Source organism: Nanorana parkeri, unplaced genomic scaffold (assembly GCF_000935625.1).
Source record: "Nanorana parkeri isolate BGI_ZX_2015 unplaced genomic scaffold, ASM93562v1 scaffold2824, whole genome shotgun sequence".
Lineage (NCBI taxonomy): Eukaryota > Metazoa > Chordata > Amphibia > Anura > Dicroglossidae > Nanorana > Nanorana parkeri.
In genome coordinates this window covers 23,480-43,021 of record NW_017309092.1, presented here as the reverse complement: position 1 = coordinate 43,021, position 19,542 = coordinate 23,480, and the positions used below count along the sequence as shown (strand labels likewise).

Genomic DNA, 19,542 nt, shown 5'->3' with positions numbered 1-19,542 from the left:
CCCCCCTTCCCTTCGTTAGCCGTCACGGACATCGACGTCACCGGACTCCTCCCCCCTTCCCTTCGTTAGCCGTCACGGACATCGACGTCACCGGACTCCTCCCCCTTCCCTTCGTTTGCCGTCGCGGACATCGATGTCACCGGACTCCTCCCCCCCTTCCCTCAAAGCAGAGCAGTCGCGGTAATTATTTGATCTCACTGTCTCCATATTCGCGGGAAGAAGACTGGCCTGCGGCCGTTACGTTCGCCGCCAAGCCACGCCCCCCCCCAAATATCAATCATAGGTTTTGATCGGCTTCTTCAGTAAAGAAAAAAAAAACACCACGAGTAATGAGCAACAACAGCCAGTGGTTGCCGGGTGAGAGATAAAGTCTGATTGGATGCTTTGTGTTTATACATTGACCCTTCCTGCACCCCGTAGAATATATATTCATAATAGGCGGACCGAGCTCCCGTTATTGTTCCTTCATATTCAGGTCTATGTCATGTCACCTGCGGATTCATACAGAGTCCTTGTGTTGTCATGGTGGCCCGTTTTGTTTCTCCGTGTATTACCATATATGGTCATGTGATACCACAGTTCAGCTCTATGATGTCATCAGTGTGGACCCAAGTCGGTACTGTTTGCTTAGAGGATCATCGTACTACAACTGATCCGCTGTAGCAATATTCGTATCCAACGACACCCCTAGGCTTGCCACCTGTTCAGGATTCACCCGGACGGTCCGGGTTTTGAAGGCCGTGTCCCACAGGATGTCAGGCAGACGGGGGCAACCAAAATTAAGATAACGGCTACTGGCTCCCCCCACTGAAAACAGTCTCAACTGTGATATTTACATATGAATGGGTGGAGCTATATACATATGAATAAGCCACGGCTCATTGTCCCCCAAAAATATGTCCGCGTGTCGCTAGAGTGTTCGGGTTTCGCTTGAAGAAAAGGTGGCAACCCTAGACACCCCTGAAGCTCCAATTCTTTTGGACAAACCCCAAATACATCACAGTGGGCCTATCTTCCCTCTTTGCCCAGAAAATCGGTGGCTGGTGGGATTACAATAGCCAACTCCGGTATGCTTCCATCATCTATGGTCAGAGTTACGGATACCTGGTGAGGCTCCTCCTCTTCCTGCTGGAATTTAATTTTGTTGTGGAAAGGAAAAAAGCTCATGGAGACACCCAAGGTGGGTGATAAGAGAGCCAAGGACTTTGTCAGGACCAACACTTGGCATTGAGTACCATCAAGGGTCAAATTTCGGAATTAATAAAACATTTTTTAAAGGGCTCTTTCCTCTCCTGTGTTGTCACGATGGCCCATTTGTTGCCCATGTGTTTTCACGATGGCCCATTTGTTGCCCAATGACCGTGTTAAGGCCAATCTGTTATCCCATGTGTTGTCAAAATTGGCCTTTGTGGTCCCTTGTATTGTTATCTGACTCCGATTGTTGTGATAGCGAAATATATCCCTTGTGAGACCTCTATGCCCGGCCTGTATAAGCAGATATACTCGCTGCGGACAATCCTCGTCAGATAGCTGAACTCGTCAATACTGATTCATTCAAAAGAGGTGTTTATTCTTTAACATCAGGGTTACAGCAGATGACAGGAACAGCAGTTGAACGGTTATAGTATTGTGCGGTCAGAAAATGATGCTTTTTCTAGCGTACTATGTAGAGTACATGTGTCCTAGTTACATGTGGCCTGTTAGCTGTGGCCATGACACAGGAAGTACTGCTCTCAGGAAGAAGGGTGGGGCTTACGTAAAGAGAAACTGAGTCATCGACCTCAGAGATATCAGGGAAGGCAACATTGAAAAATACATACACTACCACAAAAGGCCACTAGATGGCAACATATAACTAACTATATAAACGTCCATATGAAAATGGTATAGAGAAACAATCTATATAAATTCTCATCTATATAAAACTTCTATGCCCCATTGGGGCGGCGCAATTGTGTTGATGGCCCATTAGTTGCCCATTTTCTTGTCATTATTGCCCATTTGTTGGCCAATGTATTGTCACGATGGCCCATTTCTATTCTGACTCCGATTGTTGTGATAGCGATATATCCCTTGCTGAGACCTCTATGCCTGGCCTGTATAAGCAGATATACTCACTGCGGACAATCCTTGTCAGATAGCTGAACTCACCAATACCGATTCATTCAAAAGGGTGCTTTATTCTGAACATCAAGGTTACAGCAGATGGATGGAACAGCAGTTGAATGGTTATAGTATTGTGCGGTCAAAAAATGATGCCTTTTCTAGCGTACTATGTAGAGTACATGTGTCCTAGTTACATGTGGCCTGTTAGCTGTGGCCATGACACAGGAAGTACTGCTCTCAGGAAGAAGAGTGGGGCTTACGTAGAGAGGAACTGAGTCATCGACCTCAGAGATATCAGGGAAGGCAACATTGAAAAATAAATAGACTACCACAAAAGGCTGGGTCAAATTTCGGAATTAATAAAACATTTTTTAAAGGGCTCTTTCCTCTCCTGTGTTGTCACGATGGCCCATTTGTTGCCCATGTGTTTTCACGATGGCCCATTTGTTGCCCAATGACCGTGTTAAGGCCAATCTGTTATCCCATGTGTTGTCAAAATTGGCCTTTGTGGTCCCTTGTATTGTTATCTGACTCCGATTGTTGTGATAGCGAAATATATCCCTTGTGAGACCTCTATGCCCGGCCTGTATAAGCAGATATACTCGCTGCGGACAATCCTCGTCAGATAGCTGAACTCGTCAATACTGATTCATTCAAAAGAGGTGTTTATTCTTTAACATCAGGGTTACAGCAGATGACAGGAACAGCAGTTGAACGGTTATAGTATTGTGCGGTCAGAAAATGATGCTTTTTCTAGCGTACTATGTAGAGTACATGTGTCCTAGTTACATGTGGCCTGTTAGCTGTGGCCATGACACAGGAAGTACTGCTCTCAGGAAGAAGGGTGGGGCTTACGTAAAGAGAAACTGAGTCATCGACCTCAGAGATATCAGGGAAGGCAACATTGAAAAATACATACACTACCACAAAAGGCCACTAGATGGCAACATATAACTAACTATATAAACGTCCATATGAAAATGGTATAGAGAAACAATCTATATAAATTCTCATCTATATAAAACTTCTATGCCCCATTGGGGCGGCGCAATTGTGTTGATGGCCCATTAGTTGCCCATTTTCTTGTCATTATTGCCCATTTGTTGGCCAATGTATTGTCACGATGGCCCATTTGTTATCCCGTGTATTGTCATGATTGACAGTATGTTTTCCACCTACTGTCACAATTGCCGATATGCTGCCCGCCTGTTGTCATACTTGCCCATTAATACTTTTAGATATGCAGTTCCCAGGCCTACTGACCTATCATGCTTGTTTTTAAGGGGCTCCCACTCTTCCTACCTTTTAAACCTGTGTGAATTCTCTGATGTATGACAAGAGTTGATCTCTGAATGAAACCTTTCCCGCACACTGAACATGAGAATGGATGCTCACCGGTGTGACTTCTTTGGTGTCTATCGAGGTTTCCTTTCTGAGCAAAACTTTTCCCACACTCTGAACAGAAATAGGGTCTTTCCCCCGTGTGACATCTCTGGTGTTTGTTAAGGCATCCTCTCTGAGCGAAACTTTTCCCACACTCTGAGCATGTAAAGGGAAGGTCACCTGTGTGAATTTTCTGGTGTGTAACAAGGCTTCCTTTCTCCGTAAAACTTTTTCCGCACTCTGGACATATATAGGTGCACTCACCAGTGTGAATGATCTGATGTTTAATAAAGTTGCTTTTGTGAGTAAAACGTCTGTCACACTCTGGACATGAATAAGGACGCTCACCTTTGTGAAGCTTCTGGTGCGAAACAAGGCCTCCTTTCTCAGTAAATCGTTTCCCACACTCTGAGCATGAATACGGGCGCTCACCTGTGTGAATTTTCCGATGTTTATTAAGACTTCCTAACCCAATGAAGCCTTTCCCGCACTCTGGACAAGGATGGGGACGTTCAACAATGTGAATTTTCTGGTGTGCAGTAAGTCTTTTTTTCTCTGTGAAACTTTTCCCGCACTCTGAGCATGAAAAGGGACGTTCAGATTTGTGAACAATCTGGTGATTATAAAGACCTGCTCTGTGAATGAAAGATTTCCCGCATTCTGAACATGAAAAAGAACGGTCATCAGAGTGAATTCTTCGGTGTAGAACAAGAACTCTTTTATTAGCAAAAGATTTCCCGCACTCTGGACATGAAAAGGGACGTTCACCCGTGTGACTTCTCTGATGTATAACAAAGCTTCCTTTCTGAATGAAACTTTTCCCGCACTCAGCACATGAATAAGGACGCTTGTCCTCGTGAATTTTCTGGTGTTCAACAAGGCTTCCTTTCTTATTGAAACTTTTCCCGCACTCTGGACATGAAAAGGGACGTTCATCCGTGTGATTTCTCTCATGAGCAAGAAGGTTTCTTTTCTGAGAAAAAAAGTTTTCCCGCACTCTGAGCATGAGAATGATCTCTTTTTCGTGTGATCACCTCCAGGCCTTGAGGAGGATTCTTTGGGATTAGGTGGATCTGTTGATCTATCCGCACTGTGAGGTCTCAGAGGTGTATCTGGAGTTCCGGTCTGGGAGATATCAGATGATTCCTGAAGATTAGAGGGATCCATTGATGTCCGGAGACTTCCTCCCGAAACGTGTTGTGTGACGTCATTATAATCTGGAGATAAAATCGGATGATCCTCAGAGATATTCTGGACGTCACCTCCTCCTGTTGGAAAACAAGGTTTCAATCTATTAAGAAGTATTCTTCATGCCTCACATTCAGAAATCATACATGTTGGTGGAACGCTAAACATGTGTACAGAGCTCTGTCATGGAACCGGGAGCAATCGTCACATGACAATATAAATACAAGCCAGATACCACCACGCCACACAGGAGAACATGTGACATGATGGCCTTGTAGAGATGGACCTTCATATGGTGTACAGTATCTCCTCCTCATTTGTTGGTCACATGACGTTATATTGAGGAATGGAGATGGACCTTCATATGGTGTACAGTATCTCCTCCTCATTTGTTGGTCACATGACGTTATATTGAGGAATGGAGATGGACCTTCATATGGTGTACAGTATCTCCTCCTCATTTGTTGGTCACATGACGTTATATTGAGGAATGGAGATGGACCTTCATATGGTGTACAGTATCTCCTCCTCATTTGTTGGTCACATGACGTTATATTGAGGAATGGAGATGGACCTTAGCGTGATAAATACAAATATGACATATTTCTTAGGAGGGCCGGAGATCTGTATACCATATGGTAATGCAGATTTGGGATTGTAGACTAGATATATCGATGACATTCTTGTCCATCCCTTGTCTACCATCATCTTAATAACCATGTTATAGTCCAACCTATGTAACAATGTAAATGTATACTTTATACTTAAAGTTATTTCAAAATGTGACCTGTTTCTGCAATGAAGGCTCAATACTTACGTGTGTCCATATGTAGAGAAGATTCCTCCTGCTTACTCTTCACCATCATCTCCCCCTCCTCCATGGACTGCTGAGCCCCACTCCCCAACGTCTCCTCTTCGACTTTGTGGTCTTTCAGGTCTTCTTCCTAAATTCCAGACATGCCAAAATACAACATCTGGAACGGTTACCACCGATAATAAGATTACATAGAAGAAGGTCATCTCATCAAATTATTTTTAATTCACTTCATCCGGCCCCATCTACCTGATCATGGTGGGGGATGGTGTGACCTTCCTGTGTGGAATCCCGGGAACACAGAGGACCTCCCTCCTCCATAGACTGCTGATCTACATTCATAATTGTCTTCTCTTCTTCAACCTCAACTTTGGGATTTAGGGTGAAGACCTGAAAGACATTAAAGATGATGGAACACAGGAAGGAACAAGAGATTTCATGGAAAAGGGTCATCTTATGATTTAGAATACATTTGAGGGGTTTATGTTCAGCTCCACCGACCTGATCATGGTGGGGGACGGTGAGATCTTCCTGGGTGGGATCCCGGGAATACAGAGGACGGGGACATCTCTCTGGTGGGTTCCTCTTACTGGATCCATCTGTAGGAAACACACACAGTGACTGAATACATTGTTTCTATGTGTGTATCAGATGATGGGGGATGTAGGTGGAGCCTCCGTACTGCTCTCTCCTCTTACCCGGTGATGTGAGGGGCGGGGCATTCTCCATCACCACGTCCTTGTAGAGATCCTGGTGTCCCAAGTCCTTTCGGTTCTCCATGGAATTCACAAGTGAATAATGCTGCAATGAGAGAAAAGATGTCATGTGACCTCCCAGAATCCTCCTCACCCTTCCGGTCAGGTCTGTGTTTTATGAATGGAGATCAGAGTGATGTCATGTGACCTCCCAGAATCCTCCTCACCTCTCCGGTCAGCAGGTAGATGATCTCCAGGGTGAGGTCCAATATCTTCTCAGTCATGTGACTCCGGTCCTCCTCCATCCCCGCTGTGGTGGTCATTATAAATGACGGACTCGGTATTATTTCTTTCACTCCGGCGTGCGTGTGTGATGATACCCGATACGTGTTGCGCAAATCCTTCTTTACATACATGTGCTCGTGATAGACGTCTGTTTGCTTTCGAGGGCAAAATTTGTATCTATTTTGTTATATTTTTTTCATCTATCCTTTTTGGCTTTCACAAAGCGGTCAGAAAGCCCCGTATGTCACAGCATTGGGCAGGTGACAGGTACTCTTTACGGAGACAACAGTGGGCCTATTAGACCCCCGACGTCCCCTCTGCCCTGTGTTATTTCCGATCCAGCACAGACTGCGTCCCATGATTTTCATGCAGGATTGTGACAGTCCGGAGCCCGGAGATGTTCAGAGCCGAGCGCTTACGGGTTCACGCGCTGATAGTGGTGTCCACCATCCCGACGCTCTTTGTTCTGGTCCCGGGATCTGAGAAGACCCGGGAACCAAAGAGTGAGGGGTGGCCTGGCAGGGGGTTAGGGGATCGCAGCACCCCTCCGGTCATGTAAATGGTTAATAGAGAGGAATTCCGGGTGTAAATATAAAATAATATCTTATTACCTCCTCTGCTGCCAGTCCCAGCAATGTCTCCTCTCTACTTCCTCCCAACTCTCACCTGGAACTTCCTGTCTGCACCTGGCATCACTTCCAGTGAGGATATGACATCATTTCCTGTAAGAGTGTGACATCAATTCCTTTGTCTAATAAATCACACTCTTCCAATCTCTGTGTTCCACCTTTTGCTGTTTTTATATTCGGCTCCGTATGATTGGACAAAGGATCTCCCACCTCCGCGGTGATGTAATGAAAGGAGCGGTGCGGTCAATATTTTACAATGCGACGGCCGCGTCAGAAATAAAAAGAAAGAACCGCCGGACCGAAATGTAAATCTAAACCTAAAAACAACAATGTAACTTCCGCTGTCAGTCCTAACATACCAGCCAGGGTGACAACCCTGACCCCTTCTATAGATATAGTACAATGAGTGTTGTCACTCTAGGACAGGAAGAGTGTTACTGGCAGGATCACCGGGGGAAGTACAGGAAAGAAACACTAAATAATGAAAACTAATTCAGACACCACTTCTAAGAGCCCATTCACACCAGGGCGGCTGCAGGTCAGGGTGATGGGGGGCGGGGGGATTGGTGGCAACCCTATATAATTGCTGTTTAATTATGCACTGATGGGATTTGTAGTCCTCTATTGCTGAATAGTCATGGACTGAGTTACAGTCCCTCATAATTATACTTGTACGTGGTCTTGAAAAGATGGTGTCAAATCATCCCTATTATTTATTATTGTCCACCAGATGACCACAACCGGCGGTGACCCAAGCTCATTCCCATCACCAATGGAGGACTCTCTATGATCTGAGCTCATTCCCATCACCAATGGAGGACTCTCTATGAACTGAGCTCATTCCCATCACCAATGGAGGACTCTCTATGAACTGAGCTCATTCCCATCACCAATGGAGGACTCTCTATGACCTGAGCTCATTCCCATCACCAATGGAGGACTCTCTATGACCTGAGCTCATTCCCATCACCAATGGAGGACTCTCTATGACCTGAGCTCATTCCCATCACCAATGGAGGACTCTCTATGAACCGAGCTCATTCCCATCACCAATGGAGGACTCTCTATGACCTGAGCTCATTCCCATCACCAATGGAGGACTCTCTATGAACCGAGCTCATTCCCATCACTGATCATCTAAGATTTCGGGTCATTTGTAGAACTTTCTTGTTTATTTTACAAATTCAGAATAACACAGAATATAATGAAGATTTAACACTCAATAAAATGTTTTTGAAATGGAAATCACATCCGGTATAATTGGAGTAAATATCTATTACAGTTATTGATCATTATTGGAGGAACTACAACTAATGTCTGTCTATAGGAAGGTTGACGGGTGAGAGATAAAGTCTGGTTGGATGCTTTGTGTTTATACATTGACCCTTCCTGCACCCCGTAGAATATATATTCATAATAGGCGGACCGAGCTCCCGTTATTGTTCCTTCATATTCAGGTCTATGTCATGTCACCTGCGGATTCATACAGAGTCCTTGTGTTGTCATGGTGGCCCGTTTTGTTTCTCCATGTATTACCATATATGGTCATGTGATACCACAGTTCAGCTCTATGATGTCATCAGTGTGGGCCCAAATCGGTACTGTCTGTTTAGAATATCATCGTACTACAATTGAATCCCTGTAGCAATATTAGTATCAAAGAACACCCCAATATTTTTGACAAACCCCAAATACATCACAGCTTGTATAGCGCACCATGCGGGCCTATCTTCCCCCCTGTGCCCAGAAAATCTGAGGCTGGTGGGATTACAATAGCCAACTCCGGTATGCTACCATCATTTAGGCTCTGAGGTCTGGTTACTTGGTGAGGCTCCTCCTCTTCCTGCTGCAATTTCATTTTCTTGTGGAACGGAAAAGGACTCATGGAGACACCCAAGGTGGGTGATAAGAGAGCCAAGGACTTTGTCAGGACCAACACTTGGCATTGAGTACCATCAAGGGTCACATTATGGAATGATTATTATCTTAAAGGGCACTTTCCTGTCCTGCGTTGTCACGAGGGTCCATTTATTGTCCCATGTGATGTCACGAGGGCCCATTTGTTGCCCAATGTACTCTCATGATGGCCAATCTGTTATCCCATGTGTTGCCAAAATTGGCCATTTGTGGTCCCGTGTATTGTGTTGATTGGCGGTATGTTTTCCACCTACTGTCACAATTGCCGATATGCTGCCCGCCTGTTGTCATACTTGCCCATGAGTACTTTTAGATATGGAGTTCCCAGGTCTACTGACCTATCATGCTTGTTTTTAAGGGGCTCCCACTCTTCCTACCTTTTAAACCTGTGTGAAATCTCTGATGTTTGACAAGACTTGATCTCTGAATGAACCCTTTCCCGCACTCTGAACATGACTATGGATGCTTACCTGTGTGATTTCTTTGGTGTCTATTGAGGTTTCCTTTCTGAGCAAAACTTTTCCCACACTCTGAACAGAAATAGGGTCGTTCCCCCGTGTGACATCTCAGGTGTTGGTTAAGGCTTCCTCTCTGAGTGAAACGTTTCCCACACTCTGAGCATGTAAAGGGAAGGTCACCTGTGTGAATTTTCTGGTGTGTAACAAGGCTTCCTTTCTCAGTAAAACGGTTTCCGCACTCTGGACATATATAGGGACACTCACCAGTGTGAATGATCTGATGTTTAAGAAGGTCTCTTTTCTGAATAAAACGTTTGTCACACTCTGGACATGAAAAAGGACGCTCACCTTTGTGAAGTTTCTGGTGCGTAACAAGGCTTCCTTTCTCAGTAAATCGTCTCCCACACTCTGAGCATGAATAGGGACGTTCACCTGTGTGATATATCTCGTGTTTAAGTAGGCCTTCTTTTGTAGTAAAACTTTTCCCACACTCTGAGCATGAATAGGGACGCTCACCTGTGTGATATATCTGGTGTCTAAGTAGGCTTTCTTTTGTAATGAAACATTTCCCACACTCTGAGCATGAATACGGGCGCTCACCTGTGTGAATTTTCCGATGTTTATTAAGTCTTCCTAACCCAATGAAGCCTTTCCCGCACTCTGGACATGGATGGGGACGTTCACCAATGTGAATTTTCTGGTGTGCAGTAAGTCTTCTTTTCTCAGTGAAACTTTTCCCACACTCTGAGCATGAAAAGGGACGTTCAGATTTGTGAACGATCTGGTGCCTATAAAGATCTGCTCTCTGAATGAAAGATTTCCCACATTCTGAACATGAAAAAGGACGGTCATCCGAGTGAATTCTTCGGTGTAGAACAAGCACTCTTTTATTAGCGAAAGATTTCCCGCACTCTGGGCATGAAAAGGGACGTTCACCCGTGTGACTTCTCTGGTGAATAACAAAGCTTCCTTTCTGACTGAAACTTTTCCCGCACTCAGCACATGAATAAGGACGCTTATCCTCGTGAGTTTTCTGGTGTGCAACAAGGATTCCTTTCTGAGTGAAAGTTTTCCCGCACTCTGGACATGAAAAGGGACGTTCATCCGTGTGATTTCTCTGGTGAGCAAGAAGGCCTCCTTTCTGAGTGAAACTTTTCCCGCACTCTGAGCATGAGAATGATTTCTTTTTCGTGTGATCACCTCCAGGTCTTGAGGAGGATTCTTTGGGATTAGGTGGATCTGTTGATCTCTCCGCACTGTGAGATCTCAGAGGTGCATCTGGAGTTCCGGTCTGTGAGATATCAGATGATTGCTGAAGATTAGAGGGATCCATTGATGTCCGGAGACTTCCTCCCGGAACGTGTTGTGTGACGTCATTATAATCTGGAGATAAAATAAAAGTATTCTTCATGCCTCACATTCACAAATCATACATGTTGGTGGAACGCTAAACATGTGTACAGAGCTCTGTCATGGAACCGGGAGCAATCGTCACATGACAATATAAATACAAGCCAGATACCACCACGCCACACAGGAGAACATGTGACATGATGGCCTTGTAGAGATGGACCTTCATATGGTGTACAGTATCTCCTCCTCATTTGTTGGTCACATGACGTTATATTGAGGAATGGAGATGGACCTTCATATGGTGTACAGTATCTCCTCCTCATTTGTTGGTCACATGACGTTATATTGAGGAATGGAGATGGACCTTCATATGGTGTACACTATCTCCTCCTCATTTGTTGGTCACATGACGTTATATTGAGGAATGGAGATGGACCTTCATATGGTGTACAGTATCTCCTCCTCATTTGTTGGTCACATGACGTTATATTGAGGAATGGAGATGGACCTTCATATGGTGTACAGTATCTCCTCCTCATTTGTTGGTCACATGACGTTATATTGAGGAATGGAGATGGACCTTCATATGGTGTACAGTATCTCCTCCTCATTTGTTGGTCACATGACGTTATATTGAGGAATGGAGATGGACCTTCATATGGTGTACAGTATCTCCTCCTCATTTGTTGGTCACATGACGTTATATTGAGGAATGGAGATGGACCTTCATATGGTGTACAGTATCTCCTCCTCATTTGTTGGTCACATGACGTTATATTGAGGAATGGAGATGGACCTTCATATGGTGTACAGTATCTCCTCCTCATTTGTTGGTCACATGACGTTATATTGAGGAATGGAGATGGACCTTCATATGGTGTACAGTATCTCCTCCTCATTTGTTGGTCACATGACGTTATATTGAGGAATGGAGATGGACCTTCATATGGTGTACAGTATCTCCTCCTCATTTGTTGGTCACATGACGTTATATTGAGGAATGGAGATGGACCTTCATATGGTGTACAGTATCTTCTCCTCATTTGTTGGTCACATGACGTTATATTGAGGAATGGAGATGGACCTTAGTGTGATAAATACAAATATGACAGTTTTCTTAGGAGGGCCGGAGATCTGTATACCATATGGTAATGCAAATTTGGGATCATAGACTAGGTATATCGATGACATTCTTGTCCATAGGTTATAGTTCCACCTATGTAACAATGTAAATGTATACTTCCTACTCGGCAAAGTCAATTGAAAACGTGACCTGTTTCTGCATTGATTGTTTATGACTTACTTGTGTCCATATGTAGAGAAGATTCCTCCAGTTTACTCTTCACCATCATCTCCCCCTCCTCCATAGACTGCTGAGCTCCTCCCACCAACGTCTCTTCTTCTACTTTGTCTTCATCTTTGATGTCTTTCAGTTGTTTATCCTAAATTCCAGAGATGATAATATATAACATCTGCCAATAATAAGAGATTATATAGAAGAATGTCTTCTCCTACAATATTTTTTGAGTTCTCCTTGCCAAGTCCCATCTACCTGATCATGGTGGGGGATGGTGTGACCTTCCGGTGTGGAATCCCGGGAACACAGAGGACCTCCCTCCTCCATAGACTGCTGATCTCCACTCACCAACCTCTCGTTTCCTTCCTCTTTAACTTCTACTTTGTGGTCTTTCAGGTCTTCTTCCTAAATTCCAGAGATGATAAAATACAACATCTGGAACGGTTACCACCGATAATAAGAGATTACATAGAAGAAGAAGAAGAAGGTCATCTCATAGAAATCATATTCAGTTCTTCTGTCCGAGTCCCATCTACCTGATCATTCCCTGTATAGTCGTGACCTTCCGGTGTGGAATCCCGGGAACACAGAGGACCTCTCTCCTCCATAGACTGCTGATCTCCACTCACCAACGTCTCTTCTTCTTCCTCTTTATCTTCTACTTTATTGTCTTTCAGGTTTTCATCCTAAATTCCGAAAATGATCAAATTTAACCTCTGAGAAGGTTACCGGCAATAATATTACATATAAGAATGTGAATGATTTATGAGTTCTATTTCCAAAGCCCCGTCTACCTGATCATTTTCTCTGGAGTTGTGATCTTCTTGTGTGGAATCCCGGGAACACAGAGGACCTCCCTCCTCCATAGACCGCTGATGTCCACTCACAATTGTCTTTTCTTCTTCTTCTTCTTTAACCTCAACTTTGGGATTTAGGGTGAAGACCTGAAAGACATTAAAGATGATGGAACACAGGAAGGAACAAGAGATTTCATGGAAAAGGGTCATCTTATGATTTAGAATACATTTGAGGGGTTTATGTTCAGCTCCACCTACCTGATCAATGCGAGGCATAGGGTGGTCTTCCTGGGTGGGATCCCGGGAATACAGGGGGCGGGGACATCTCTCTGGTGGGTTCCTCTTACTGGATCCATCTGTAGGAAACACACACACTGACTGAATACATTGTTTCTATGTGTGTATCAGATGATGGGGGATGTAGGCGGAGCCTCCGTACTGCTCTCTCCTCTTACCCGGTGATGTGAGGGGCGGGGCATTCTCCATCACCACGTCCTTGTAGAGATCCCGGTGTCCTTCTAGATACTCCCACTCCTCCATGGAGAGATAGACAGAGACATCCTGACACCTTATAGGAACCTGACACACACAATGATACAGTCACCACCCAGACACGCCCCTTGTCTGTTCCTGGATCATGTCCCAGAATCCCCGGCACCTCTCCCGTCACCACCCAGACACGCCCCTTGTCTGTTCCTGGATCATGTCCCAGAATCCCCGGCACCGCTCACCTCTCCACTCAACAGCTCAATGATCTTCTTGGTGACTTCTAGAATCTTCTTACCACTCTTCCTCTGTTGGGATGGAGGCTCTGTGATGGGTGATGTCCAGTGAGAACATCCGCTGGGTGTTATCGGCTCATCAGAAATGTTCTTCCCTACTTTATAATCCTGAGTAAAGAAAGAAAGTAAGAAAGGTCAGTACAGACGTCCCAGCATCCTCCTCACCTCTCCGGTCAGCTCTGTGTTTTATTACAGAGATACGAGTGATGGATAAATGGCTCTATATTTAGGATGTATCCGGTCTATAAATGGCGGCTCTGGATGGACAGTTGGATAAATGGCTCTATATTTAGGATGTATCCGGTCTATAAATGGCGGCTCTGGATGGACAGTTGGATAAATGGTTCTATATTTAGGATGTATCCGGTCTATAAATGGCGGCTCTGGATGGACAGATGGATAAATGGTTCTATATTTAGGATGTATCCGGTCTATAAATGGCGGCTCTGGATGGACAGTTGGATAAATGGCTCTATACATAGGATGTATCCGGTCTATAAATTATAACAGATATAACAATGACTATGGAAGAAGAGGACGCATATGACATGACGCGGAGGGGGGTTACCGGGTGTACATATAAAATAATATCTTTTTACCTCCTCTGCTTCCAGTTCCAGCAAACTCTCTTCTCTACTTCCTCCTAAATGGAACTTCCTTTTTATACTCATACATCACTTCCTGTCTGTATATTACATCACTTCCTTTCTGTGCGTTCCATGTTAGATCACCGCCTAGTGTTGAATGTGAATACTACAGACTACGTTACGTCTCATCGTGTTGTCCTCGTCCTCCGTTCCTCTATGACGTCACCTCCATGGACACACACACAGATTACACATCACATCCAGACAAGGAAACGTAAAATGAAAAACAAAAGTTTGGTAGTTTTGTGATATTTATAAATGTGAAACTAAATCATGAGGAACAATCTTTATATTTCTGGAGCCAACAAACCTGATCCCATGTTGGCGAACCTTCTTAATTCCAAACCCAAAGGGATTCGATCCCCCCGACTCCGTCCATCTCATGGTCCCGTCTCCGGGAACCCATCCGGGGCTGTAGCTACCATGGGGCAAGTGAGGCACTTGCCTCAGGCGCAGTTGAGAGGGGCCGCAGCCGGCCTGCAAGCACAGGGCGCCATGGCAACAGGGTCCCCAGGCGGACAACGCAGCTCGGCAGGGAGAAGAGGGGCGGCTTCTCCTCGGATGCTGGCTGCTCTCCCCCGCCTGGAGGCGGGGCGCATGACATCACACATCTGTTGGTGGGGGGCACAATTTTCTGTTCTTGCCTCGGGCGCAAAAGGAGCTAGCTACGGCTCTGAACTAGGGTTGCCACCTTTTCTTCAAGCAAAACCCGAACACTCAATCGACGCGTGGACATTTTTTTGGAAGAATGAGTGGTGGCTTATTCATATATAAAAATTGCCGCCCATTCATATGTAAATATCACAGTTGAGACTATTTTCAGTGGGGGGCCAGTAGCCCCTATCTTCATTTTGGTTGCCTCTGTCTGCCTGACATCTTGTGTCCAGGTTTCTGCTTCCATGAAACCCGAACACAGCATTCAAAACCCGGACTGTCCGGGTGAATCCTGGACAGGTGGCAACCCTACTCTGAACCCATCTACTAGAGTTGAACGCTTCTGCTGAAATCTTGGCCAAACTTCACGACAAACCATCTTCCTTCCGGCCGCACTGAGCTGACAAACTGTTTGAGGGCATTGATAGACCACCCCTTTCAGACCCAATGGTAGGGGGTGATCAAGGCTGGATTACGTCTATGTACGGAGGTGGGAACAAGATCTTTGGATCTCCAAATCGATCTTGCAATGGCAGCAAATGTGGACTACGGCAGCTTACTGTACCATTCATATTACTTGCCTACAGCTCCTAAATCTATGATGCGGTGGTACATGGTCCTCTCCTCACGGTTGACTCATCTCCACCCTTCACATTCTGCTCTGTGCTTTTCGGGGGACGCTCCACCAAAGGTGACGTTTTACATATCTGCTGGTCTGGTCCAACGATAGCTAGGCCGTGGTCCAAAAACGTTCCTTCTTCTCCGATCTCTCTTCCACAAAACTATTATCTAAAGACCCCCCCTGGTTTGCACTTCTGCACTTCGAACCTTCCATCTCACGCGAAGGCTCAACATCAATTATAAGGTCTTTATTCTATCGGCGGGTAAACAAGCTCTAGCTCGAGCCTGGACAACCCAATTTGTCTACTTTGCGGATGTCCGCCGTAGGATTGGTTGTTTTATTTTTTCTTCATTAATGAAAAGCTGTCTAGTGTTTATCTATCAGATTCCTCGAGGAAATACCAAAAGATCTGGAATCCGGGAATTTCTTATGCTTACTTTGCATTTCCCCTGACAGCTGAGCTGCTAACGGATCTTCTAGAATCAGAACCTTCAACCCGGGAGACAGAATCTTGGTTTTGGTGCCCACTGTAGAGAGTGACTTCCTGACAAAGTGACAGGACCCCTCTGAGACCAGAGAGAAGATCAGTGATGTCATCTACCAGCCCAGAAGGAGAACGCCCCTCCCCCCAAATATATCACATCCACCCAATAATTCCCTGGAAGGAATGTGATCGCTCTCTCAGCAGAAAGTGACCCTAAAGTGTAACCACTGAAAGGAAGACTAGAGGTCAGGAGGTCAGAGGCCCGGTCTGCTACTCAGATTCAGGAGGTCAGTGGCCCGGCCTGCTACTCAGATTCAGGAGGTCAGAGGCCCGGTCTGCTACTCAGATTTAGGAGGTCAGAGGCCCGGTCTGCTACTCAGATTCAGGAGGTCAGATAAATGGCTCTATATTTAGGATGTATCTGGTCCTATAAATGGCGGCTCTGGATGGACAGTCGGATAAATGGCTCTATATTTAGGATGTATCTGGTCCTATAAATGGCGGCTCTGGATGGACAGTCGGATAAATGGCTCTATATTTAGGATGTATCCGGTCTATAAATGGCGGCTCTGGATGGACGGTTGGATAAATGGCTCTATATTTAGGATGTATCCGGTCTATAAATGGCGGCTCTGGATGGACAGTTGGATAAATGGCTCTATATTTAGGATGTATCCGGTCTATAAATGGCGGCTCTGGGTGGACAGTTGGATAAATGGCTCTATATTTAGGATGTATCTGGTCTATAAATGGCGGCTCTGGATGGACAGTTGGATACATGGCTCTATATTTAGGATGTATCCGGTCTATAAATGGCGGCTCTGGATGGACAGTTGGATAAAGAAAGTCACAACCATTTATTTATATAATAAACAAGACATCTGAAAAACAAACTAAGAGAAGCAACAAAGACAAAATTGAGTTTGAAAAGTGGAAAAAAATAAAATACAAATATTTTTAGAACGTTATTTTTTGTCCTTATTTTCCCCGAGTTTACACGAAATAAAGGACATAATAATTTGGTGTTTTTGCCCATGTTTACTTTGATTGTTCAGGTCTGAAAATAAGGACCTTTACTGTTTCCTGGTCACATAATTGTAGACATTTCATCAATATTTAATTTGTATTCTGCTAAACCAATGAAGGTTCCACTTCATTTATAGGCAGCCCACAATCTGAACTGTTGAGATAACAACAGAGAGCAGACGTGACTTAGAGGTCCACCATCTTCTATCTACACCAGCTAGCCTAAGGATATCCAGAGAGGGGAACCATCTAGGTGTGACTGAGAAGTCCACCATCCTCTAAGGATGTCCAGATAGGAGAACCACCTAGGTGTGACTGAGAAGTTCATCATCCTCTATCTACACCAGCAAGCCTAAGGATGTCCAGATAGGAGAACCACCTTGGTGTGACTGAGAAGTTCACCATCCTCTATATACAACAGCTGGCCTAAGGATGTCCAGAGAGGGGAACCACCTTCACGTGACTGAGAGGTCCACCATCCTCTATCTACACCAGCTGGCCTGAGGATGTCCAGAGAGGGGAACCACCTTCACGTGACTGAGAGGTCCAACATCGTCTATCTACACCAGCAAGCCTAAGGATGTCCAGAGAGGGGAACCACCTTCATGTGACTGAGAAATCCACCATCCTCTATCTACACCAGCTAGCCTAAGGATGTCCAGAGAGGGGAGCCACCTAGGTGTGACTGAGAAGTTCATCATCCTCTATTTACACCAGCTGGCCTAAGGATGCCCAGAGAGGGGAACCACCTTCATGTGACTGAGAAATCCACCACCCTCTATCTATACCAGCTAGCCTAAGGATGTCCAGATAGGAGAACCACCTTCACGTGACTGAGAAGTCCACCATCCTCTATCTACACCAGCTGGCCTAAGGATGTCCAGAGAGGGGAACCACCTTCATGTGACTGAGAAGTCCACCATCCTCTACCTACACCAGCTATCGTATGACTGGCCAGAGATGGGAAACACTGGTTTGTCTGGTCAGTAGGGTGTATCTTGCAGTATGTGAGGCAGTAAATGGATCTGTTGAGGAGTGTGTCACGCTCTGACTCTCCAGCTGTAATTCCAGCCCAGGCTTAAACTTTCACTGCTTGTAGCAAAATCAACCGTCACTACACGTGCCCTCTAACGTGAGTTTTCTGGTGTCTAAGAAGGTGTCTTTTCTGAGTAAAACTTTTCCCACAATCTGAACATGAAAAAGGACGCTCTCCCGTGTGAATTCTCTGGTGTCGAAGGAGATTCTCTTTCTGAATGAAACATTTCCCACATTCTAAGCATGGGAAAGTGCGTTCACCCGTGTGAATTCTCTGGTGTGTATGTAGGTGTCTTTTCTGAGTGAAACGTTTCCCACACACTAAACACGCAAAAGGGCGCTCACCGGTGTGACTTCTCTGGTGTCTTAGAAGCCCTGCTTTGTGAATGAAGCATTTATTGCATTCTGAACATGCAAAAGGACGTTCACCTGTGTGACTTCTCTGATGTACAAGAAGGTTTACTTTATGAATGAAACTTTTCCCACACTCTGAACATAAAAAAGGGCGTTCTCCTGTGTGCATTTTCCTGTGTTTAAGAAGGTGTCCCTGCTGAGTGAAACACTTCCCGCACTCCAGACAGGAAAAAGATTGCTCTTCCGTGTGCCTTTTCTGGTGCGTTAGAAGGTATGAATTTTGAGTAAAAGTTTTCCCGCACTCTGAACATGAATAAGGGCGCTCACTTATGTGACTTGCATAGCGTGCAATAAGGTCTTCTTTCCAGGTGAAGCTTTTCCCGTACTCTGTCCACATATTTGGAGGCTCAGGCGTGATTTTCATCTGATGTACCATAAGAGATGATTTAGATATAAAAGAGTTATCAAATGCAGAGCTTGATAGAACCTTTCCCTCACATTGACCAACATCTGAAGAAGCTTCCTCGTGATCATAGAGACTGCTCGATCTGTCTGCACTGTGACGTCCTGAGTGGATCTCTTTTATCGTAGTATGTAAATTTCCATTGGACGAGGCTTCAGAATTAGAGGAATCCTTCGATCCAGCCCCAGTATATTCTGCTCGACCATCTTCCACGATGCCGATACTTTCCACGTAATAATCTGGAGACGAGATAAGAACATCAGTTTCCCTCTGCGGAATATTGGGGAATGGAGATGGACCTTCATATGGTGTACAGTATCTCCTCCTCATTTGTTGGTCACATGACGTTATATTGGGGAATGGAGATGGACCTTCATATGGTGTCCAGTATCTCCTCCTCGTTTGTTGGTCACATGACGTTATATTGAGGAATGGAGATGGACCTTCATATGGTGTACAGTATCTCCTCCTCATTTGTTGGTCACATGACGTTATATTGAGGAATGGAGATGGACCTTCATATGGTGTACAGTATCTCCTCCTCATTTGTTGG

The 19,542-nt window shown here is 45.0% G+C and overlaps 1 protein-coding gene across 1 annotated transcript in view; it reads right to left on the bottom strand.

Moving 5' to 3' along the window:
* LOC108802356 (zinc finger protein 850-like) overlaps nucleotides 1–19,542 on the bottom strand; it is a 46,660-nt gene that overhangs the window by 7,212 nt on the left and 19,906 nt on the right. Inside the window, exons 3-7 of the mRNA XM_018574221.1 lie at nucleotides 18,270–18,852; nucleotides 18,182–18,190; nucleotides 9,482–10,658; nucleotides 4,054–4,419; nucleotides 3,409–3,969 (exon numbers count right to left, since the gene is read on the bottom strand). Of these exons, the coding sequence (XP_018429723.1) occupies nucleotides 3,409–3,969; nucleotides 4,054–4,419; nucleotides 9,482–10,658; nucleotides 18,182–18,190; nucleotides 18,270–18,852 (2,696 nt within the window). The remainder of the gene's footprint in view (nucleotides 1–3,408; nucleotides 3,970–4,053; nucleotides 4,420–9,481; nucleotides 10,659–18,181; nucleotides 18,191–18,269; nucleotides 18,853–19,542) is intronic.